This window comes from Rosa chinensis, chromosome 1, assembly GCF_002994745.2.
Source record: "Rosa chinensis cultivar Old Blush chromosome 1, RchiOBHm-V2, whole genome shotgun sequence".
Lineage (NCBI taxonomy): Eukaryota > Viridiplantae > Streptophyta > Magnoliopsida > Rosales > Rosaceae > Rosa > Rosa chinensis.
In genome coordinates, this window is record NC_037088.1 from 9936309 (window position 1) to 9961224 (window position 24916).

The following is a 24916-nucleotide window of genomic DNA, read 5'->3' on the forward strand; positions in this document are numbered from 1 at the left end:
CTAACATGGACTGCCACCAATCACTAGATCAAACCCACCAAAGGAACCGATATAATGCTCTAAGGGGTCAGCATTCAACTCTTGCACATCAGCTACCCTCTCTGGTTTGTCTGCTCCCACCAACACCTTACAACATTTCTGCTAACCTCTGATATCTCCACCGACATAACATTCTTCTGTAAAAACCATGATGCAGCAACTTAATCATCACAACATAAAGATCAATTCACAATTACACAAACACATACCAAAAGCATAAACATATGAACAAGAGATCAGTAGAAGAGAATTCCTAATTTTATTTGGACACCCACCTGCATCCACACTTTTGATTCCATCCAAGATAGTCTGACCAAGGGAAACCATGTTGACATCCATTTCTGCAAATGATTATCACAGCAACCTTACCAAAGAAGAGTCTTCTACCTTCTACTACTGTTTAACCTCACTCTATGGAAAATGAACTGTTTGTTACTCGTAGTAGAGGCAGGGACTTCTCCTGCTAATATATAGGCATTAATCCAAAGAGTCCTCTCTCCATAAAAGAGTCCAGGTTATCTGCCTAAAGCTTATCGATTAGGAGACTTAAGTTTATCACATTGACTTGATGTTAACTAGGTAAAGTTAACTTGAACTTCTAACTCCTATTAAGAGATATACATTCTCAATAGGTAACTAGATAGAGTTAAAGCATTATATTTCCTGTTATTTATCTTAAACTAAATCAGTTCTCATTTACTTAATGCTATGAGATAATGTGAAGTCCATATTTTCCAACATTCTCCCACTTGGACTCACATTGTCTAAAAGCTTGATAACTGAACCATAGTTCAAAACAAATAACAACTAAAGTGTGCACTGAAACATAAGCATACTCAAGGTCCATTCAGCTCGGTCAAATAGCAGAAACTAATCCAAGAACCAAAAACCAGAAATGATTTAACATAACTACACTAGTTGATGACCACTTAACATCAGCTGCTACAAATCACATGAGCTCAAAACATGATAATAAGGAGCAATTTAAAATTGTATATCTACCTGTAAAATTACTTGCTCACTGTCCTACTGCATTGATTTTGTAATCTTCAAAATCACACCAACTATTTCTACACACTAGTGGACTTGATAGTCTGAGACTTAATCTGTAAAACATGCATAGCAGAATAGTCCACTTGACAAAACACTCAATTTAAAATCCAACAGATTATTCCAGAAACTGAAATGGTACCAACAAAAGAAATTCATAACTGGAATACCTCATTTTATTAACGACTTGTAAGATAAAGATTACAAGTGAACTAAAATTTGAAGACTAGCTGAATCGAGGAACTGATTACACAAAATATAAATTCAAATAAAAATTGACTCCCACTGAGCTCAAGCTCTCAATTCAGATAAAATTCCCATGTTTGCTGCATGTTTCTGGAATGCTGCAACTGACAATGCTTTTGTAAATGGGTCGGCAAGCTGAGAGTCTGTGTCAATGTTCAAAATGCTCACTTCTCCGTGCTTCACTCTCTCTCTCACACTATAGTACTTAAGATCAATATGTTTGGAATTGTTTGACCTTTTACTATTCTTGCTAAAGAAAACTGCAGCCTCATTATCACAAAAAATTTTAAGTGCATCTGAAACAATGAAGCTCAAGACTTTGGTATGCAACATAAAATTTTTACTCCAGATACCTTCACAAACACCTTCATAAATTGCTATAAATTCTGCCTGCATAGTGGAAGTGGATATCAATGACTGTTTCATGGTTTTCCATGCCACAGCCCCACCAGCAAGCATAAACACATAACCACTAGTTGATTTCTTTGTGTCAGGATAATTACCTGCAAAGTCTGAATCTGTAAAACCAGTTAACTCTAAATGTTTTACTTTTCTGTAGACCAACATGTGATTTTTAGTTCTTTGAAGATATCTAAGTACTTTCTTACCAGCAATCCAGTGTTCATGGCTAGGATTAGACTGAAAGCTGGATAAAATACCTACTGCAAATGATAAATTAGGTCTAGTACAGACTTGTGCATACATGAGACTGCCTACTAGCCTAGCATAAGGCTTGCTCTCCATTTCAGAATCACTCTTCCCCCCTATTTTGGAACCTTTGGTAAGTTTATCTCCTTTGGACATGGGAACTTCACCAGAAGCACAAGTTTCCATTCCAAATCTTTTCAACACTTTGGAAATGTAATTGTGTTGAGACAAGCCTAGCACACCTTGTGTTCTGTCCCTTTGAATCTCAATTCCTAAGACATAGGATGCTTCACCCAAGTCTTTCATATCAAAATTATTTGATAAGAAGACTTTTGTGTCTTTGAGTAACTTCATGTTAGTGCAAGCCAATAAAATGTCATCTACATACAGTATGAGGAAAATAAAATTATTTCCCACTGTCTTAATGTATACACACTCATCTACAATATTTTCTGTGAAACCAAATTTAGAGATTACTGAATCAAACTTCTTATACCATTGCCTAGAAGCTTGTTTAAGTCCGTAAATCGATTTCTTGAGTTTGCACACTAGATTTTCTTTTCCAGATTTTTCAAAACCTTCAGGTTGTTTCATGTAGATGACTTCATCTATTTCCCCATTCAGAAATGCTGTTTTCACATCCATCTGATGTAGTTCCATGTTATAATGTGCTACAAGAGCCATTATAATCCTAAATGAGTCTTTAGTGGAAACTGGGGAAAAAGTTTCTGTATAGTCAATACCCTCTTTTTTTGTAAAACCCTTAGCTACTAACCTGGCTTTATGTCTTTCTATATTACCCTTTGCATCCCTTTTGGTCTTAAACACCCATTTACACCCTATAGGTTTGTGGTTTGGATCAAGTTTGACAAGTTCCCAAACTGCGTTTTGACTCATGGATTCTAATACAGCTTCCATGGCCTTTTTCCATTCCTTAAACTCACTGCTTTCAATAGCTTGTTTAAAACTTAACAGATCATTGTCTTCTGCAAGATTTTCATCAAGTTCTTGCAGGTACACAATATACTCACTATCTTGCCCTCCAAAGGTAGGTTTCCTAGCTCTTTGGGATCTTCTAGGTGGAGGAATTTCTGCATTTTCAACATTATTTTGCACTGCAAGTTGAATTTGAGGTTCTTGGTTGGCTGGTTCAGCTAAATGGTGTGGTGAAGCTACTGAACTTATGACGTTTTGGTTCGAAACTATATTTTCTGTGGCAATTGCAGTTAAGTCATGATCTTGTATCAAAGGCAGTATCATACTTAAATTCACATTTTCTGTAATTCCTCAAAGTCCGAAGAAAGATCTTCAAAATTTGTGTTACAGAAATTTTCATCTAGAAATTTTGCTTGATTTGTTTCAAAAATTCTAGGTGAATGGTGTGATGCATAAAATTTATAGCCTTTTGATTTCTCACAATAACCAACAAAATTACAACTCACTGTTTTTTATTCTAGTTTCTGCACTTGTGCATTTGGAATTTTTGCCTCAGCTTTGCACCCCCACACATGGCAGTGATGCAAGCTTGGCTGCCTACCACACCATAATTCAAAAGGTGTTTTATCTACAGATTTACTTGGGGCCCTATTGCAAATGTAATTTGCTGTTCTTAAGGCTTCTCCCCAAAGAAATTTAGGCAATCCTGAGGTGCACATCATGCTCCTCACCATGTTAAGAAGGGTTCTATTTTTCCTTTCTGCAACCCCATTCTGTTGGGGACTGTACGGAGTTGTATACTGGGCCTTAATGCCTTGTTCTTGCAAGAACAAAGCAAATGGTCCCTTTTGTTGACCTGCCTTAGTATACTTACCATAGAACTCTCCTCCTCTATCAGACCTTACAACTTTAATTTTTCTTTCTAACTATAGTTCTACTTCAGTTTTAAAAATTTTAAAAGCTTGAAGTGAATGTGCTTTTTCTGATAGTAACCGAACATGGCAATACCTAGAATAATCATCTATAAATGTAATGAAATACACATTACCACAAATAGTCTTATGCTTGAAAGGACCACAAACATCAGTGTGTATGAGTTCGAAAAGGTTTTGACTTCTTGTTGCTTTAAGTTTTCTGAAATTTGTCGATTTTCCTTTATAGCACTCAATACATTCTTCAAGATCAGAAAAGTTTAATTCTGGCAATATTTTGTTTTCCTCAAGTACTTTAAGTCTCTCTTTTGATATATGACCTAATCTTCTGTGCCATAAATATGCAGATTTTTCATTGAATAAAGATCTCTTAACACCTGCAACAGTGTTATTTCTTAATGTGTTTTGATTATTTTCAATCAACATAATATCCTGTTTAGGAACAGAACAATTTAATTGCAAATAATGTTCATAATAACACCTGAACCAAGATATGAAGAACCTTGATAAATCTTTATTCCATCATAATCAATAAAAAGTCTACATCCAGAAACCTTAACCAAAAGAGAAACAGAAAGGAAATTCCTTTTCATAGAAGGAATATAATAAACACTATCTAGAATCAAAAATTTTCCTAATCATCTAGCTTCAAGGTTCCAATTGCTTTCACAGCTACCCTCATCCCATTGCCTACACAGACATGGACCTCATCACTCCTTGGCACCCTCCTGTTTGTTAAACCCTGCAAGGAATTTGTAATGTGTATAGGTGAGCCTAAGTCTATCCAATAAGAATGTGGTTCTACATTTATAAAATTAACTTCTAAGGAGAAAACTGAATTTTGAACTAACTTACCCTTCTTAATCATCCAAGCTTTGAACCCGCTGCACTCTTTCTTCATGTGTCCAACCTTCTTGCAGAAGTAACACTTAAACTTGAATGGCTTTGCAGCCTTTGAGTCTGCAGGTTTCCCAGAAACTTTAGTATTGGTTGTCTTCTTCAACTTAAGCTTGTTATGTTTCTTCCACTTGGGTTTTTCAACCAAGTTCACTGCTTTAGTGGGTTCTTTCTCCTTCTTAACTCTATCCTCTTCATCCACACAAATTGAAATAAGTTTGTTGAGGTCCCATTTAGACTCAGTTGCATTATAGGAGGTTCTGAGGTTACTATAGTCACTTGGCAAGGAAAACAGTGCTACATGAACAACCTGTTCATCATTAACTCCCATCCCCATGTCCCTCAACCTAGCATTGATCTCTATCAGCTCCATAATATGTTCTCTCACACTCCCACTGCCAGAAAATTTCAGCTCATTGAACCTCTTAGAGAGCCTAGCTCTTCAGCCTTATGACTTTCCCTGTATTTGTCAGCAATAGCTTCCAAAAAGTCCATAGCTAGGTCTGGTTCTACTATTGACCCTCTAACAGTGTTGGACATCGTGCTCCTAATTACATTCTTGGCCTTCCTGTTGCATTGGTACCACTCCTTGTAGTACTTCCTATCCTCTTCAGTGCTGTCTGTGTCCAGCTCAAGTGGCTGTTCTTCAATCAGACAGAGGTCCATATTTTGGTGCATGGAAAGGTAAAACTCTACTTGATTTCTCTAGGTCTTATAATTCCACCCATTAAGCAATTGGATCTGACCTAAGGTCACCACAGAGAGTCCTAAACAAAAAGAAAATAATTTTGTGTAAGTTCCTTGTTTGTGTGTTTTAAAGTTACTTAAAGTTTTATGTAACCATGTACTGTTTTAGGAAAAACAAAACATACAAAACAGCTGCAATCACAAAACGCAGTCATAACATAAAACAAAATTCCCATAACTGAAATCAATGTTAAGCAGCACCTTTGTGGCAGAAGACATAACATGCTTAAGTTCTAAATCATTACACTATATTCAGTAGATTCCAGTTATTCAAGGAAACAATCAACATCTTTGGATAGAGAAAAGTTTCAATGCATCGAAATAGGAATCTAGAGTTTACATGTAATGTTGTTCTGCATCTAAATATACATAGTAAACACTTCTTTGGAAGACAAAATATAAGTATACATTTAAAGGCAGTAACACAAGTTTCAGTTTTGTTAAACCTCAAAAATTTTTCCGAAAAACAATAGTGAAGGTTTGCTTTGTGCAACATGATCAATACAATTTTCCAGAAAATTACAAAACCAAAAACTAATAGCTATATGTTCTGATTAACTTAAGAACCTATTAGTTTTACATGTTAGCTGTGAAGACAATGATAATAACTAAAATTCTGCATATTTCATATTCGGGAGATATTAATACATTTACCCATTGTCAAAAAACACAGCAACTGCATCCAGTAATATTTAATCACAAGATCAATAGTTGAATCAGTAAGGACTTTATAATCATGGAATTCCAATCTCACATTTCAATTTCATACATCCACAGAACATTCAACATATATGCAGATATTCCATCAACGAGTATGATCAAACAGGCTTAATATGATTATGACAACCCTTTCCATATGCTAAACAGTAATCCATATGACAACCCTTTCCATATGCAGAATTGAAAAGCAAGTTTTGAGATTTCCAGTAATCCTACCTTGGCCTCTGCTACAGCACAGCAACAGAAAACTCAGCGGAAGCAAAGTTAAAGCAAAAAACTAACCCTATATGAATTGAGCGCCTGAATGGGTCTTGAATCCCTTCTGAGATCTTTAATCTCATCGCGCTCTCTCAGCCCCCAAATCCCCAAATCAATCCCAGATGCTAAAATATCCGTTGTTGTATTCTTAAGTTTGGGATTTTATTCTAAAAAACAGATTTGGACTGGTGTAAATAAATGGGCAAAGGTTATTTAAATAGGCTAAGGTATTAAAGCCCCGTAGAAAACATTTTATTTTTCTAACCTTTTTTTTTTTTTTTGTATTTTCTGCAATAAAACAAATGGGGTATGATTCATGTATTTGTGAAAATCCTAAGCTCTGATACCATTTGTAAAAACCATGATGCAGCAACTTAATCATCACAACATAAAGATCAATTCACAATTACACAAACACATACCAAAAGCATAAACATATGAACAAGAGATCAGTAGAAGAGAATTCCTAATTTTATTTGGACGCCCACCTGCATCCACACTTTTGATTCCATCCAAGATAGTCTGACCAAGGGAAACCATGTTGACATCCATTTCTGCAGATGATTATCACAGCAACCTTACCAAAGAAGAGTCTTCTACCTTCTACTACTGTTTAACCTCACTCTATGGAAAATGAACTGTTTGTTACTCGTAGTAGAGGCAGGGACTTCTCCTGCTAATATATAGGCATTAATCCAAAGAGTCCTCTCTCCATAAAAGAGTCCAGGTTATCTGCCTAAAGCTTATCGATTAGGAGACTTAAGTTTATCACATTGACTTGATGTTAACTAGGTAACGTTAACTTGAACTTCTAACTCCTATTAAGAGATATACATTCTCAATAGGTAACTAGATAGAGTTAAAGCATTATATTTCCTGTTATTTATCTTAAACTAAATCAGTTCTCATTTACTTAATGCTATGAGATAATGTGAAGTCCATATTTTCCAACATCTTCATCAGGATACCAAGACGGTGAAGAGCTATCTCTGCACCAGCAATCCCAGAGAAAAGAGAGAGGACATTGATCCCATTGGGAAATTGATCTTTCAAAACTGACGGGTGATAAGCCACTGTATCAATGTGAAGAAGTGGAACCCAAATGTAAAATGTAATAGCAGAGCATGCGATGGAAGTGAATCTACTATAATAGAAATTGTTCAAATATAAAGTTCATTAGATAGAAACAGCGAAATATACAAGTCTACTAAAAAACTGTCATGCTTCAGCAGACAAGTAGTGAAAACCGAAGCAAATATAACTCTGTGGTAAAGTGAAACTGTAGGAAATATAAATGCAAACGAACCTATGAGCGAATTTAATAGAGAGAATATCTAAATCCCAATGAACCATTTTTTTTTTATCAAAATAGGTCAGCCCTTTCATTAAGTTCAGCAAGCAGTACAAAAACGAAACACCCATATGGAGTCGACAGAAAGAATCGTTCCTCAGAACCTTCCAAAATCCCTATTCTAGAAGAATAAAAATCCCAAAATGTCCCCAGTACACCCACCTTTTAGGAAGTCCAGACACCATTATTCTAACAAAAACCAAGAAACCTCCAAGCAGACATAAAATGGTTTCAACTAAGGCTCTGGTTTTTGCGACCCAAACAAAATTAAACAATATTGTGGGTCATAAAGACCCATTCCATGCTAACTCACAACAAAGGTGGATTCACACTCCCTAATCTAATGAGCCCAAGAAAAAAGCCCACAAAGCAATCCAAGGCCCAAGTGGCCCAGTCCATCCACAGTTTGAGTGGAACAATGGAGACAACGGCGTTGCCGCCGCACCAACCACCACCTCCACATCCATCTCGCCCGTCCATGCTGCCATTTCCGACTCCGTCATCATTAGCCACCTCGCCCTAATCATCACCACCAGACGTCGAATCCAAACCAAGGCACGCACTCCCTATAGCAACGCCGACATCCTGAGCCGCACCCCCAGTCCGCCACAAACCATCACTGGCCTTGCCTCCATGCCCCCATCGTTATCACGACGCCACCACTCAGATCAGGAAACCTGAATAGCATAGCCACCAGTGCAGCCAACTTCGTTGTCGCCCAACACAGTAACAAGAAGAGGACACCAGTGCTGCGACTGCTACCTCCAACCCAGCACTCCAGGCTCCCTACCACCGTCGGAAGTCTGACGACCTCGATCCACAACCCAGTCATGCCGATCCAATGCAGACCCTACCAGAACCACGCCATTAGAGCTCGGCCTCAGATCAGCCACCTAAACATCTAACCGACCATCCCAAACAGCAACCCCAGGGAACCCACTTCAAGGCGGCCGCAATCCAAGATCCAGACCGATGCCAACCGGTTGACCGCGATTCAAGATCCAGACTCGCCGATCCGCCTTAAACCAATATAGCTCCACTCCCTTGGAGCTCGGCTTCAGATCAGCCATGGCCCAACCAGCACCCCTAGACATCCCCATCCAAGACGGAACACCTAGTGCCAGATCGAAAATAGCAAGAAGAAATAGAAAGTTAGCCACAAGGCTAGCAATGGCCATGATCAAAGAGGTCTGGAAGGTTTGAGAATTTTGTCAATGGAGGAGGCCAACAATAACCCTAGCAAAGCGCTAGGTTAAAAAATTCTACTTGAGTCTCTTTTTTTGTTGATAATCCCAATAAACCATTAGTAAAGGTGATTTCAAAATACTTGGACAACTGATAGAAAGGTTGAAAAATACAGTTCAATTATTGAGAAGTTGATATACAGATCATGCTTGTGAACAGAACAAAAAAACAAAGCAAATGAGCTGTCTGAAATATTCAGTATCATTCATTACATGAACTGAACAATAAGGAAGAAAGAAATGTTCAATGCAAATGCAAATAGAAAGAACTTTACCAGGAGTGAATTTCCCAGTGACTTGTATCCACCTGTCCTGCTTATTCCCCTTGTGTGGTCCCACGGGAACCCCAAAAGCATTTCTACTTCATCAGGCTCAAGTGGGGCCACCTTTTTCTTTCCTACCCAAACAGATTCCACTTGCAGCATTCATAAATAACACAGCGACGGACACTTTCAGGTGGGATTTCATCTTCATCAGTCTTTAAGAGCCTTCATGATCCTCTCAGTAATTGTTGCACTAACAAGGCAAGTCTGTAAGCAATTTAGCTGTGTCCGATCATCCCAAGTAGGCCGCCACCACCTCCTTGTCATGGGAAATGCATCAAATATAGTTTGTGGTGGAAGGGGAACGAGACAGAATCTGTTTTTGATTGGAAGATTGTAAACATAGCCCCTTTTTCTTGCAGCAGCACAAAAATACTTCGAATCAACAAACTCAGGCTTCATGTCATACAAAAAGCGGGATATTGTGCTCCAAACTCCTTTACGTGTCAATGCCACATTCTCATAGTAAAAATAAGGAGGTCCTGCGGCTGCCTTTGGAAGATTTTGGTAGATTTGACAGAGATCAGCTGGAGTCCCAAACCCAATCATTGGATTTGGGAGATGAATTGCATCAGCATCTTCCCCTATGATCTGGTTTCCATGTCCCATAATCCTTTTTCTTTTCAGCAATGAAGATTCACAAAGTTTCCTCTTACTCTTCTCAGGATACTCACTCCACACGTGTACGCTGTAAAAGTTGTACCAGCAGTCAAAATCTACCAGACATGGAATGTGTAGATAAACTGATTCTTAGTCCAGAAATTAACATTGAATATCAGCAAGAAGGAAAAACAATACCATCTCTTCAAGGGGAAGATGGCCATCTTCTGCCTTTGAAATTTGAGCAGCTGATATGAAATCAGTCAAATCAACAATTGATGAGGCAATACCTGCAATGTTTGAATGAGAAAAAACAAACTGGAGTAAGTAAAAAGAGACAGGTAACAACATATATAGAATTGAAAAAGAGACTGAGGATGGATGGCATCACCAACTGACTGAACTAGCAGAAAGTGGTTTATTGTCCAAGTCAAAGAAACTAGTAAACCTGGTTGGATTTCTTACTAAACAACAGATAATATTAGGAAGGAGTTTTGTGGCCCCAAAATCACTGGCCTTTTTTATGCTATGAAAAACATTGCAGCCTAGTTCGACGAGATTCTCCTGCTATACAGTTCCAGTTACATGATTTTGATCCTGATTCCTGACTACCCAGAAAGAAAGCAATATATATTTTGGATGCATTGAAGATGAAATATGAGTGTTAGACCCTAAATGAAATTTGTTCTGGTTATACTTCTGGCATTGGTTTGGAGCTAAAGATATGTATACCTAGAGCAAGTAAATAGCAGTTTACAGAATATCAACACAATCATCAAAAAGAATTAAAGCATACAGATAAATCAGCACATGAGAATTCTCAAATTTTAAAAAAAAAAAAAATATATATATATATATAAATATAAAAAGTTATACTGCATCTTTCTATTGCCATTGAAACCTCCAATTCACTGTACCCCATTTTAACCAGGGACATAAGTTTTGTCTCCGCCTCAGATGTAGGATCGATGGTTACCTGCAAAAATAGTTGATTAATGTTTCTGTGAAGTCCACATATGTAACATGCAAGTGAAATGGCATTGCCATGGACCAATAATCCCATGTAAATTGATGGACTAGCCAATAGAATGATGAGGAAATTCCATCAGTATTGCAAAACAATGTAATATCATGTGGCGTGGAGAATAGAGATACTTATTAAAAAGGGCCAAACTATGCTTGAAGATTTAAGGTCTAGTAAAAGTTGTTGAGCCATGGAAAAATGACTAACTATGCTATTTTGGCTATGGCATACAGAGTTTATCATATGGAGATTGATGATGCAAACTTACGTGCTTGCAAGATTTATCTGATGCCAGAATGAATATCAACCCAGCTACAGATCTATCCCTAGCTAACAGTGTCGCTGCAGAGATTTTTCAATAATTATCATAGTGTTAATAAAGGAATGATAAATAATTATAAACACATTACATTACACGTACGAGTTCATATAACATTACAATTCCTCAATTAGAAAGCTGTACTAGAGAGTACAGACAGAGTAGCATAAAATTCATAATGAATCAGTTCATCGTTTGGAGAGATACCGTCACAGGAAAACATACTTGGTGTCTATGGTTTATAGCAAACAAGTAAGATTATTTGAATTTTTTTTTTTTTTTTTTTTGAGAAGAAACAGCTTTTATTGAAAAAGCAAAATCGAGTTACAGGGAGACAGACAAGGAGTCCGCTAGTAAGATTATTTAATTTTTTTTTTTGAAGAAGAAACAGCTTTTTATTGAAAAAGCAAAATCGAGTTATAGGGAGACGGACAAGGAGTCCGATTTAAACAAGTAAGATTATTTAAATATAAATTTCTATTCTTATTGTATCTTGAATCACTCTAAAATAGATGCAACATTTTGTTTAGAAAAGTTATAACTGAAATTGTGAGCATCTGAATTCACTATCACCATGATCATTGTATCTTGCAAGAGTATAAACGCTGAAATTATCTGGAAGCTACCATGCTTAAGGGAGTTTACTTTTACAAACAGTAGACAATTATATGCATGAACAATCCATGAAGTTTATCAACTATGTCCCAATACTGTGTACGGTAAAGGGAAACAGTAATATGCCAAATTGCTTCCAGCAGACAAGGTCTGGCAGATTGCAAAATTTCCTTTATATTTTGGTATATGTTAAGTTATGAACTCCATGACTGGAACACAACACGAAGTTAGTGCAGTTGGATTCATCAGTACTTGAAATGCACCCATAAATGACTTTACCTTGTACCCAAAACAGTAAACAAGTTGGATTAAAATCACAAATAACCCAATTGTGAAACATGATAATGTATACCTTGAACAGAATGATACAAATAAAGTGACTATAATATGATAATGTATGAAATCCAAGCAGTATTATAGGACTATTATACGAGTACTCGACTCGATTATGAGATGACACAACAGCAGCCAGAAATGAGCAAATAGCCACCCTGTTAGGAAGGGGAGCCGTCTGTTGAAAACAAACTCAAGAATCCGAAACAGGACAGGGCATACGTAAAGCCAGAAATTGAAAAAGCAGACATTTCTGTTGCATAAAAATCCTTCAGAAAACTTATTCATATCATACTCTTTAACCATAAATTATCAAAATTTTTGGATTTCAATTCCCCCTTTAGCCTCATTCTCTCCCATGTCAGAGTAAAAAAAAATAATAATAATATAAAAAATAAAAAAAACAGTGGTCTCACCTTATTACAAGACAGAGTGTATTACATTAGAAAAACTTGGAATCAGTACCAAACGAAACCCTAATGTGCCGTAAACAGTTAAAGCAAACACGAACACGAACAGAAAGCAATTACATACAAGTTATATATAATGGAGAAGCAATGCAGGGTTACTTAAAAGTCTCTGCAACAGCACACCATTCTACATGAGTACACGGTATAAAGTATAATACTAATGGTGCAAGCCTACAAGTGTACTGATAGATTATAGACTATAATCAATATGAGAAGCTTTATATGCTTTCCTATCAAACTAACTACAGAGAGGCAATTCAGTTTATTTTAAAACTACTTCAATAATATCGGTTATGCAAGCAAGATTATAGTGTCATTTGGAAATAACTTGGGGAGTCCACTGATAACTACGCAAAATATCAAAACTAGAGTGAGCAAGACTCACCTAACTGTAAAAGACGAAGGCAAGAGAGCTCCAGAGAGTAATTACTGTAGAAATTCAAACGAGAGAAGAGGAGGCATTGGCCATTCAATATCTGCAACTCATTTCCAACCATTGGATCAGAAAGTCCTTAATTATGGTCTTTCAGAGTGCCAGTGGTGGATCCCCTATATTTCTGCCAGTCCTATAATTCTTCAAGCGTGCAAGTTCTGCTACCACTGCCACTGGTTTCCCCTGCAACTGGAATGTCAAAACCAATCAATATATCCCCATAAGGAGACATCCCACTGCTTGATGAAGTGGTTGTTCGGTTCAACTCTTGCACATCTTGCTCATATATCAGACGGACTCCACACTCCTTCACCTTCAGACCTGGCCCTCTGGTTTCAAATAAGAACTCAAACTGACTGCAACTGTTATGCCACCGCTCTGTACCAAAGTATTTATCATGAGATACATAGAATAGCCACAGGTGATCTGACTTCACCTTGCAAAATTCTTCACTAAAGCGAAATGCAGGCTGTCTGCCATATACTTCCAATTCTCTTCCATCGAGCTTCAGGCAACATACAAGATGATGTGTTGCATTAAAAGTCTTGAATTCATCTATATAAAGCTCATTCACCCGATGGTGCTCATGGAGTACAAAAACAGCGCACAGAGCAAATCCCAAAACCCGACTGTTATTCCAATGTGCAGGCAGAGATACACTTACAGAACACCCAACACTCTGATGGCTGAACCACTCAGGAATATTACTTCCAGGAATTACAATTTGAAAAGTTTCCCTGTCATTAGAGATTCCCTGTGCAAGAAAAGATAGGTTGTTAGTTGATTAATGTCTATAAGTATATGAGCAGAAACGCGCGCGCACGCGCACACACACACACACTTAGGGAGTACCTGATACATTAATGTCTTCAGCATTTCAAATGCTATGTTATTGCATCCTTGATTGCCATTTAGATTGAAGCAATTGATGAAATTGAAATATGATTTGGTTAATCTGTCCAAATTTGATGCATCAAACAAGTATTTCAGTGAAGTACAACCATCTGCCCTTAAATCTAGTATACTATTTGATGGAAGGTCTGACAACTCTTGAAGTCTCTTGCAATTCTCCAAGTTAAAGTTCTCAAGCCTAGAAAGCAATCCAATGCCTGAAGGAAGACGAACAAAATTGTTCCCACTTAGATTCAAGGTCACCAAAGTGGGAAAGTAACCAAATTCGTTGGCAAATGCTCCTTCACCAAGATTGCAATTACTCAGGTTCAGATATGTTAAATTACACAGACCAGATATAGGCAAGCGGAAACTCATTGGCTCTGTATTCACTTTTTGTGATATAGGCAAGTGGAAACTCTTTGGCTCTGTATTCACTTTTTGCACCAATCCAGAAGGCAAGACCTTTTTTAAAGATCGCCAAACTACTTTGCATCCATGAAAGATTGAACCTCTCACATATTTTCTGCGATCATGGGTAGGAGACATTTCTATTGCGGACCCACTATTCACATCAGTTTCCTCAAAACAGTCCATCACCCCCACGTTTACCTGATTTTTGCCGAGTTTCAAGCATCCAGAAAGATTAAGATTTTCAACAGACTTCAATATATCGACGGTGCTAGGAAGACAGACAAGATTTCTGCAGTTGCTTAGATTCAATGTCACAAGGCCAGTCAGCCGTTCAATTGATACTGGCAGTTCCTCAATGGCAGTCTCATCAAGATAAAGCACCGACAAACGTTCCATATTTCCAACAAACTCGGGAATCTTCTTAACTTTTGAGCAGTTAGAAAGAATTAATGTTTCAAGAGATTCCATTTCAATTCTACTTGGCAGACTCTCGAGACTTTTGCAGTCTTTAAGATTCAGGACAATAAGCTTTTTGAGAAATCCAAGGGATTGATGGATTCTTACCAAATTCTCACACCCTTCAAGATCTAAACTCTCAAGATTCTGAACGCCTGCGAGGTCTGGGGTCTCCACAATGCTTTGAGAATGGCAGAGTTTGATGAACTTCAACTTGTCAAAATTCTGCTCATAAAATCGAAACAGTGAGCCACCACACAGAACAGACAATTTGCTTCATAGAGATAAACAAGTAGTCTATTAACTAATAGCCATACCTTTGTTCCCTTCCAAAGCTGTTTAATGTTGCTGTGGCACAAGTTAAGTTCAATAAGTTCATCTCCTTCAAAAAATTTTGGGAGAGATCTTAAGGGATACCCAGTCCATTCGAGGAGTCTCAAGGAATTAGAAAGACAATTGAGGCCTTTGGGAAGGTCCACATTACGAATATGGAGAAGACCAAGTTGAGACAAATTTGAAAAGGCTTCTGGATTCCAATGAGCCACTTGTAATTCAGTCAACTCCATTACCATGCCTTGGATTGAATCCGTTCCCTGATAATGAAAAACGAAGAATTAAAACTCAAGTGTAGAACACAAAGAATACCAAGGCCTAAGCAGATTACAAGTAATCTGCCTTATTTCTTTTTTCACAAAATAATTGAAGTGCCGAACACAAATAATAATATGCTTGGCTTCTTTTTTTCATTATCAAACACTTACCTTATTTTTCTTCAGCACATTGTTGATGTCGTCATGAGACCATAATCTACTACGTTTGCCTGGCTCTTTGGGAAACTGTTCACGAACAATTTCCCAGCCCAATTCTTGCAGCAAATCATGCATCCACAGTTCGTTGTTGGACAGAGTTATGAGAGATCTATCAGCAAGAACACTTAAACCAATGACAGGGTTTAGCTGGCAATAGTCTAGTATTTGTGTCACACGATCCTTATCCTTCCCCTTGTAAAAGCAAGCAATATGTAGGAATATTTCTTTGTCTTTTTCATCCAGTCCATCAAAACTAATCCGAAGCACATCAATAATGCGTTTATCTGGTGTGTTCTTTAGCCTATCTATCGCACTTGCCCATTCATCAGTTCTTCTACCAAATAGAAAAGAACCTAAAACCACGAGAGCCAAAGGAAGCCCCTGAGCATACCCTATAATATCGTAGCACAGATGCAAATAATCTACTGGTGGGGGATATTTCTTAAAAGCCTTCAAACTCAAAAGTTGAAGTGCTTCATCACAGTTTAACCCGTTAGCCTTGTATGTAGCATCAACATCATGTGCCTTTAACAACTGAACATCTGTGGTGGTTATGACAATTCTACTCCCAGAACCAAACCAGTTGCGACTTCCAGCCAATTTCTCTAATTGTGTCAAGTGATCCACATCATCAATAACAACAAGCACCTTTATTCTACACAACCGCCTTTTTATCATAGCAGCTCCTGTGTATTCATCCGCTATATTTTTAATTTTTGCCATTAGGATTTCAGAAAGAAGTTTTTCTTGAAGAGAAACTAGGCCATTGTTTTTAGACCTTTCTCTAACATTGGAAAGAAAGTAGGCTCGGTCAAAATCCTGACAAATTTCATCATGGATAGCTCGAGCAAGTGTTGTCTTACCTATGCCCCGCATGCCATGGATCCCTATAAAACGCACCGCATCAAGCTGCGGATATATGTAATTGCTTAATAAATCATCAATGCGGGAACCCATTCCTATGAAGCCCTTGTCAACACTTGACGGTGTCTGCACGGGCATCTTTAGCATATGATTAGCAATTTCCTCAATTAGTTTTGTTACACTTCTGAGAAAATTTTGATAAAATTGTGAGTTAGAAACTTAGCAATGTAACGTAAGCGGCAAAAACAATAATAGCATTTGGCAAGATTAAGTAAATGCAAAATTCTAATCCACTGAGTCTCTCAAATTTACTGGATGTTCATTACTCTCCATTCGTATCCCAATTTAAATCATAAAGGATAGTTGATTTTAAAAAGAAGAGATTATCCTGCTCTCAAAAGGATGGGATTGAATATCTATATCTACTTTAGCAAGAAAACATATATAGGTATGAGTAGTATGGAGGAAGGAGACTTACCCATAATAGTTGAATTCCCAGCCAGAAAGATTGGCGACCTCAGCCAAAGCAGCTCTCCAGGCATTCATTCTGTCCTCATCATACTTCCCATAAACTTCTTCATGTGCCCTTACTTGCACATCTACTTGGGATATCCATTTGAGCTCAAAACATCCCGTTTGGTGCCGCACATCAGAAGGATTCACGCCGTAGAAGATGGGGAAGACTTGTTGGCCCATGTCTTTCATGCATTGAATAATCTTGACGAGTTCATCCAAGCACCATGACGAACGACCATATTTGGGTGAGAGAATGACAATCGCAGATCTAGACTCCTTAATTGCACCTAAAAGTTCGGGCCTAATGGATTTTCCTTTCTCAAGCTCTCGGTCATCCCGAAAGGTGAGAATTCCTCTCTGATTTAGTACAATATACAGATACTCGGTAAAGGACCAGCGCGTATCTTCCCCCCTGAAACTTAGAAAGACATCGTATTTCCACTGACGACGAGAAGAGGTTGACGCCATCGATCTCCTAGTCGGAATTTTAGAATCAGAGTCGCATAGCCGCGTGTTATCGACGGAAATACTCTGTTTCTAGTCAATGCTACTCTGAGTCTATGCTTTATTTCCACGCAACATTGTACTTTCAACTTGTCTATATCTTTTTGACAATTTTCAATTTGGATAAATTCTTTTTATGATAGTTGAGGCATGGTCAATTGGATAATTTGATATCTAGTTTTTAGAGAAAATTTTATAAATGGTACTTAATATAAAGTCCATTCATCACTTTGGTGCATTACATTTAAAAATTATCACATTAGTACCCCAACATTTAAACCTGACATAATTTTCATCAATGTTTTAAAAGGCTGAGGCGTAGCCGGGAGAGCTTTAATTAGCAAGGCGCTTGCCTTGAGGCATAAGGCGTAAGTCTTACGTATAAATTAGTTGTATAACCCTGTATTTATGTATAGAACTAGTCTTATACATAGAAGAAATCAAAGCAACTCAACCATTGCCGCTGAAATGCCATTTGGTTATTTAGGGCATTCTATACATATATATAGACACACACACGAGATACCTAAACTAATATATATACATATTTGTTGTTTTGAATCAAACCCAAAGCCATTTGCCAATATATAAATATTTTTCACTTCTAAATCCGGAAATTAAGAGAAATATTTAGTTAATAGGCAATTTACAATAAAAAAAATGTTTTTACCAACAATTCTCAATATGAAATAAACTTTATTACTTTAAAAACAAGAATATTTTCATCACACAATTCATTTTTTGTAGCTTCATGCTTCACAATAGATATATTTCTTATCCATGAAACAATAGTAGCAAAATCTTAAACAACTTTCACAAAAGCAGGGCCTCCGTTCTTTCCGGAGTGACCTCGAGAAGGTGAAAACTAGGGTTTTCGTGTGGTGGCGGCGACTGTGCGGTGTTCAGACCAGGGCGACTGCAAGAAGAATGAGCGGCAGTTTCTTGTGCAGCCCCGTCGGGTTCTGGAGCTTTGTTTGAAGGCTTTTTGAGGCGATACAGCTCCGATTCGTAGCGGCTTTTGGCTGAGGCATTTCGAGGGTGTTGACGGGCTCTGATCGCGGCAGCTAAAGACTGTGGCGGTGAGGGTGGTCGATTAAGGCTCCGGGTTCGGTAGTTTCTCTTCGCGCGTCGATCTTTCTGCCTGGCTGATGCTTTGGTGGTACGGACGGCCGCCGGAGGGACGGATGGCGGCTGAGGAACATTGGCCAATGGAGATTAGAGTTGCGGTTGTTGTTGCACGGGTTTGGGTTGGGCATCTTGGGCCTCGGCTCCGACTTGGGCTGATGGGCTTGTATCCATCTGCTCAGGTTTGGGCTTGGGCTCTTAGGCCTGAGCTCAAGCTCACGTTTGGACTGTTTGAGTCTGTTGCAGTGGATTTCGACAGGAAGAGCAAGACCAACCTGTTGCCGAGGTTGTTGGCTCCCGAAGAGGCCGAGGAGGGTGCTAGCTCCAACCTTACGGGGAAGGAGCTATCATTTTTCTAGGTCGCTCTGCTCTTAGACATCTGGTTACAAGTCTTATAAAGTTGGATTAATCTCAATGAGCTTTTTCTAAGATGTTTCTAGTTGCTATTTGTACCACAATTGAGTGCTGGCATATTAGACTAGATGAATGATTTTTCCTTAGAATAGCGAGGTTGTTCTTGCTTGCTTAGGCTTGCTTTCCAACGAGCGTCCCTTTAGACTTTAATGAGTTTAGGTTGGCTTAAATAGGTATCTGGATCTTTTCGGAGTTCTTATGTAAGTGCAGTTAGACTCTGGCCTGTTTTCATGGGCTTGATTACTAATGAAATCAATTCCTATTAAAAAAAAAAAAATATATATATATATATATATATTTCTTATACTCTTATTTCAGTAATACAAAATTTGAAAATTAGGTATACTATTATTTAATATTACTAAGTATTTGGTTTTTTTTTTTTTTGAATAAAGGGTGGTGCGGCTGCCCTCAAGCCTTCATTAATGAAACTGTCGAATACAAGGGGGGGGGGGGGGGGGGCAATGAACCAAAACCCCTTATTACAATATGCAACTAGAGAACATCCTGAAATACTATCATGAGTCTCTACAAAGTATTTGGTTTCTATACTCTATTTTGTTGATTTGAATTAATCATATCTACTTTTCCATCTAGTATAAAAAAATACTGAGAATATTGAGTTAAATTTTATGAAATGTCAGACGATTCAGCATATGCTAATTTATGTTAAATTACTATAAGTCAATATATTACAATGTTTATTCAACATTTTCTTTTGAAATATAGTAGATAGTTGATTAAATAACATTTTCAAAAGTCTTATTTAAAATTTCCGGGTTTTTATCTAAATTTCCATCATTTTTCTCGAATATTTATCGATAGGGGCCGTGACCACTTACTCAATTTAAGCATCAACATTGCCCACTTGCTCCACTAACAGTTTTTTAACCCCCTTTACCCAATCTAATATCTATTGACATTTTAACCCCTATTAATTAAATTGAAACTCATCCCTCTCCTCTCAGACTCTCTGTCTCTCTCCCCCCGATCTCCACCTCCAGTTTCTCTCTCTCTCTCTCTCTCTCTCTCTCTCTCTCTCTCTCTCTCTCTCTCTCTCTCTCTCTCTCTCTCTCTCTCTCTCCACCTCCGGCGACTACATCGCCCAGCCGGTTTTGACAGACCGCCTTCATCATCGACCTAACCCAGGCCTTCTTCAAGCACATCCACGACGCTGCCCTCTCTCCTCCTCCAACAGCCAGACCAAGATCTCCGTCATCGGCGCCGGCAACGTCGGCCTGGCCATCACCCAGCCCATTCTAACCCAGGACCTCCGAAGCTTGTCCTTGTCATCGCCATACCCAACAAGCTCCGCGGTGAAATGCTTGACCTCGATTGCATCTCCGATTGCGAGCACTACTGCCAGGAGAAGAAACCTCCGATGCTCCGCCGCCACGCCAGGGTCGTCATCAGACCTCCGAAGCTCCACTCAGTAGCCGGAGTTCGGGTCCGGGCTTTGCTCCTGGTCGTGGCTCTGACGCCGTCATTCAGACTTCTCTTCTTCTTCTTCTTCTTGTTTTTTTTTTTTGCCCCTCTTTATGGTAAAATGCGTAGGAGGCCTCCTATGGTTGTTGCGGTGGTTTGTTTCTCCAAAAAATTGGTCGATTTCAATATGGGATGTTGCTAGTAGTGATTGTTTTGTTTATTATGATTTGGTTGGGCAATAATAAGATCATTAGTGGGCAATAAAACGATTATTGGAAGATAATAATAAGATTATTGGGGGGAAGTAAAAAGATTATTGGGGGCAATGAAATGTTTATTGGGGCAATAATAAGATTATTGGGGGGTAATAATGAGATTATTTATTTGGATAACCCTACTAAAACTTTCAAAATTATAAACATCTTCATTTTTCATTAATTAATGATCCCTAATAGACTTGTTATTAAGGGGAAATAATATATTTATTGGGGAGTAATAATATGATCACCGGGCTTTAATAATATATTTATTTGGATAAACCTCCGAAAGCTTTCAAAATTCAAAACATCTTCGTTTTTCACAAATCATTGCTCCCTAATAAAATTGTTATTGGGGGGCAATAATATGATGACTGGGTATTATTGGGGGGTAATAAAATCAGACGCCGGTCACCGGATTCGGAAATCCGATCATCGGTCGCCAGAGTCCCGTCACCGGTCGCCGGAGACAGCGGCCGGCCACTGGTCACCGGAGCATAGTAAGGTGGATGATGACTTCTCTCTCTAAGTGAGAAAGAAGGAGAGGGCAAAAAAGTCCCAAAAATAAATAAAAATAATAAAAAAAGAATTAATTGGGTATTAGGGAAATAATCCCTTAGAGTGTTTTGGGTAAATGGGGTTAAAAAACTGTTAGTGGAGCAAGTGGGCAATTTTCAAGCTGAAATTGGGTAAATGATCATTTCCCCTTATCGATATCGAAATTTCGACCGAAATTTCCGTTTTTGGGACTATCAATATATCCTCGATATTTGATATTTTAGTCATTGAACAAAACAACCAGAAACATAAACATTAGCACTCCAGTCCTGAGTCGAGTCTTTCTAAGCAATTATATATATACATATATATATATATACACACACATTACAATCAGTTCCATAATATTGCTTACAAACTCTTCCAAACCAATCAATCATCAAAACGAGTTGTGATAAGAGAACACCGAGCACATGAAGAACAAGAATTTGATTACCTTTTGGGTAGGCTATTTCCCCGTGCTCAAAAACTGAGAGCTAGTGGTAGAGGAGTGGTTTTACGGTTACAATATACAGAAAACAAGGAAAGTTGATGTTAGAATGATCATATCTTAGGGGCTGTTCATGATTTTATCAATTTTTTGAGTAAGGGATTGGGATCGGTTGCTCTTGAGAGTGAAGAGTCGGGGAGGAGGCTGCTGAGAGTGATTTGGGGCTTGGCTGGTGTTCAAAATGCGACCTAAATGAATTTGAACACACAAAACACCAAAACAACATCCTTTTGGTGTGTAAAAAAAAAAAATTAGGCGTGCGCCAGAACGCCTTGACACGCACTTTCTCCTCCTTCAGCTCCTCTGCGCTTCATCTTCAAAACAGAGGCATTTTGATTACCGCTTCACGCTTTCTATGCATTAAGGCGCGCCTGACGCGCACGTTTTAAATCATTGATCTTCATACCATCCGTCTATAACGGCGTCAATTCCATTGCCCCGTAAACTATGTCATAGACAATTTTGTCTTTTCATTTTCTTAGTTTTTTTCCCCCTCTTTCCTTCCTAATCAGAAACTCTCTCTCTCTCTCTCTCTCTCTCTCCCTCTCTCTCTCTCTCTCTCTCTCTCCATCCATGCCGAACCCAAAAAGCATTTCTCACCTCCATATATTTGATTATTTGAATATCTATAAGTTTTCTTCAACCAAAAAGAGGTGGTTTTGAATCAGATTGGATCGGCTGAAGCAAATTCTACAAGAGGTCAAGGAGATGCAATCCAATCCCTCCAGGTCTCCAACGATTTCAGGAGCCTCCCTCAGAAATATATTTGATTGGCGATTGCAATTCGAGGCCTTAGGATACCGAATTTGAGGGTGGCATTTATCATGAAATGTTGAAACACAAGATCACAAGCAACAACCAGAACCTTGCTGAGAACTTCCATTATACAAAATAGATACCCAAAAAAAAAAAAAAATTTGAGCAAGGTAGACCAAGAAGGTCCATACTTTGCATATCCTAATTTCTTCTTTACACACATATGGTGATTGACTGATTAAATACAAGAAAGAGTCATATCTCCTCCCTTACCCAATTCTGCAGACGCCCTTCAAAATTGATCATCTTCACCCTTTCGATTGCTTCAACAAGCACTTGGGCTGGTTTGACTTGTTGAGCAATAATTAACTTGACAATTGATTAATAATCTGATTATCTAAATGGTGCATTGGGTTCACTGGAACAGAGAGTGACTGCCTAAAGATTCGGAACTTCTGAATGTCAAAAGAGAGTGGGGAGCAAAATGGCCTCCACCGTAGAAGATAATAGTTGTTGGGTGAAAGAAAAAAAAATGATTTAAAATGAGAGAGATGAAAATATCCCTTAAACAGTAGAGGTTTGACGCTGTTATAAACGGCAGTTACCAAAAGTGGTTAGACTTTTAATGTTAGGATTAATGTGATAGTTTTTAGATGTGATGTACTAAAATGATGAATGGACTTTATTTGAGGTATCGTTTGTAAAATTTTCTCTAATTTTTAAAAGAGGACAATCTGATACCTAAATTTAGGCTTCGTTTTTGACCTTTATGCTGGTGGGCTTGACGGATGGAGGCCTCTATCAATGGAAGCTTCACACTGTGGTTCCTCTTACTCGCTTAGTTGCTTATGTTGCCTGGACTTGACCTCCAATCTCCTTCTACTATATATAGGCGTCCAACTCTATCTCTTCCGAACCACGAGACTACTTTTGATGGATTAGACATAGCTTGGTGGAGTATTCTAGTGGGTGTAAATCATGACGACTATATTTCTTACACATAATATTCAGTTATTTCATCTTCAACATAACGCAAAAGCACTAATCCATTACCATAAAGCATTATTTCATCTTCAACATAACCCAATTGACCATACCTCAAGTATCGTAGAAGAAATTTACCCTTTCAATTTTCCATCTCATTTGGAACCAACCCATTTTCCTTTTTACGTCATGGTATCATGGATGGGTTGGCCATTAAGAAGTAACATGAGTTGGGGCAAATGGGTCGGTTTACTGTTCTGAAAGCTTATCATGCTTTTTGCATCTTTGAAATACAATCATATTTGTCTTTCAACAATGTAAATGCCAGTCCCTTATTTTTACTTTCTATTTCCTATGCTTCCAGTACAGACTCATCTTGGCTACACTTCTCCTTCAACATTGCATTTGGTTTCTCATCTCATAATCTCCTTCTATAGTATTTTGGCTGGAGACTTAAGAGTGTTCAGTTCACTGAGCCGATACCTGCGGCCCAAAATATACCTACTATTGGTATTGGGTTATAGCTTCGCCCAACCCAAGGTTGATTAGAAAAACGAGCCCTTATGCAACTCAAGTAGGCAAGATCAATTAGGAATCGATCATTCTGTTGCAAGGAATTGCCGAGCCCATAGGTATAAATAGAAGGGTTCTAGGGAAAAAAGGAGACAACTACATCCATACAGATAATCTCCCTCGGAGTGAAACCTTAACTTTCGCTGAACCCAAAGATAGTCAAGGATCACCTTGACGATGAGAAGCTAAGGACCGCCTTAGAAACCTTTGTGCTTTCCCCATCTTCTCAGTAATTGCTTTGCTCAACCTACAACGTTGATACAGATTCTGTGACGCTAGAGATCACACCAAAGTCCTTATTTTGTTAAGGTAAAAAAAGAACCTTGTGATGAGGTTGGTGCACTCTAGCTTGAGCAAGAAGTCAGGTCTGGGACAACCCAGACAATTCACACCCCATGGTGTTGGCACACTGTGCACTAGCAAAAGAAACTGTTTTGTAGCCTCCTTGGTCAAGCCAAACACAAACGAAACCCTAAGGTGCCCAATCAACAACAAACACGAAGAGAGAGAGGAATTACAGAAAACTGATATATAATGGCGAAGCTATTGAAAGAAAATTTACCTGCCGAAGCTGGAAATGTAGAGAGAACCATTCTAATCAATATCAATGTACTTGTTCAGCACTATAAACGATTTTCTGGCACAGAGAGAATCAGTGTTGGAAAGAGAAAACGAGCCGAGCCGTGCAAGGACAC

General features: G+C 38.3%; 3 protein-coding genes across 6 annotated transcripts; all 3 read right to left on the reverse strand.

The window, feature by feature from the left end:
* On the reverse strand, positions 1–10860 carry LOC112200284 (DNA (cytosine-5)-methyltransferase DRM2). Its single transcript, XM_040512631.1, is given in 7 exon segments — positions 1–95; positions 98–177; positions 7432–7563; positions 9351–9477; positions 9480–9544; positions 9546–10079; positions 10190–10860. Coding segments are annotated over 7 exon segments (1059 nt in total). The 5' UTR covers positions 10216–10860.
* Positions 4474–7170, reverse strand: LOC112182271. Of its 3 annotated transcripts, none has more exons than XM_040512632.1 (3): positions 6962–7170; positions 4707–5515; positions 4474–4593 (listed from the first exon to the last, which is right to left on the reverse strand). In XM_040512632.1, the coding sequence occupies exons 2-3, from the start codon at positions 5119–5121 to the stop codon at positions 4562–4564; spliced, it is 447 nt and encodes a 148-aa protein (XP_040368566.1). In that variant the 5' UTR covers positions 5122–5515; positions 6962–7170; the 3' UTR covers positions 4474–4561. The 3 variants fall into 3 exon arrangements, with proteins under 3 accessions (XP_040368566.1, XP_040368567.1, XP_024176485.1); XM_040512633.1 differs by lacking the exon at positions 6962–7170 and adding an exon at positions 6498–6695; XM_024320717.2 differs by lacking the exon at positions 6962–7170 and adding an exon at positions 6432–6695.
* Positions 10861–10865: 5 nt separating the features above from the next.
* On the reverse strand, positions 10866–17709 carry LOC112200292 (disease resistance protein RPV1). 2 transcript variants are annotated; one of them, XM_040512618.1, is made up of 6 exons: positions 17098–17709; positions 15708–16803; positions 15264–15539; positions 14038–15171; positions 13138–13939; positions 10866–10967 (listed from the first exon to the last, which is right to left on the reverse strand). In XM_040512618.1, the coding sequence occupies exons 1-5, from the start codon at positions 17601–17603 to the stop codon at positions 13319–13321; spliced, it is 3633 nt and encodes a 1210-aa protein (XP_040368552.1). In that variant the 5' UTR covers positions 17604–17709; the 3' UTR covers positions 10866–10967; positions 13138–13318. The 2 variants fall into 2 exon arrangements, with proteins under 2 accessions (XP_040368552.1, XP_040368553.1); XM_040512619.1 differs by lacking the exon at positions 10866–10967 and adding an exon at positions 10975–11357.
* Positions 17710–24916: the final 7207 nt, after the last annotated feature.

Bases quoted from the DNA above. Each gene is read 5' to 3' on its own strand.
- LOC112182271 (XM_040512632.1), bottom strand. From the start codon at position 5,121: ATGGAGCTGATAGAGATCAATGCTAGGTTGAGGGACATGGGGATGGGA. The intron at 4,594-4,706 runs GTAAGTTAGTTC...AATTCCTTGCAG, and splicing joins AGCTTGGATGATTAAGAAGG to GGTTTAACAAACAGGAGGGT.
- LOC112200292 (XM_040512618.1), bottom strand. From the start codon at position 17,603: ATGGCGTCAACCTCTTCTCGTCGTCAGTGGAAATACGATGTCTTTCTA. The intron at 16,804-17,097 runs GTAAGTCTCCTT...AAATTTTCTCAG, and splicing joins TGGGAATTCAACTATTATGG to AAGTGTAACAAAACTAATTG. The intron at 15,172-15,263 runs GTATGGCTATTA...TTTTATGAGCAG, and splicing joins AGCTTTGGAAGGGAACAAAG to AATTTTGACAAGTTGAAGTT.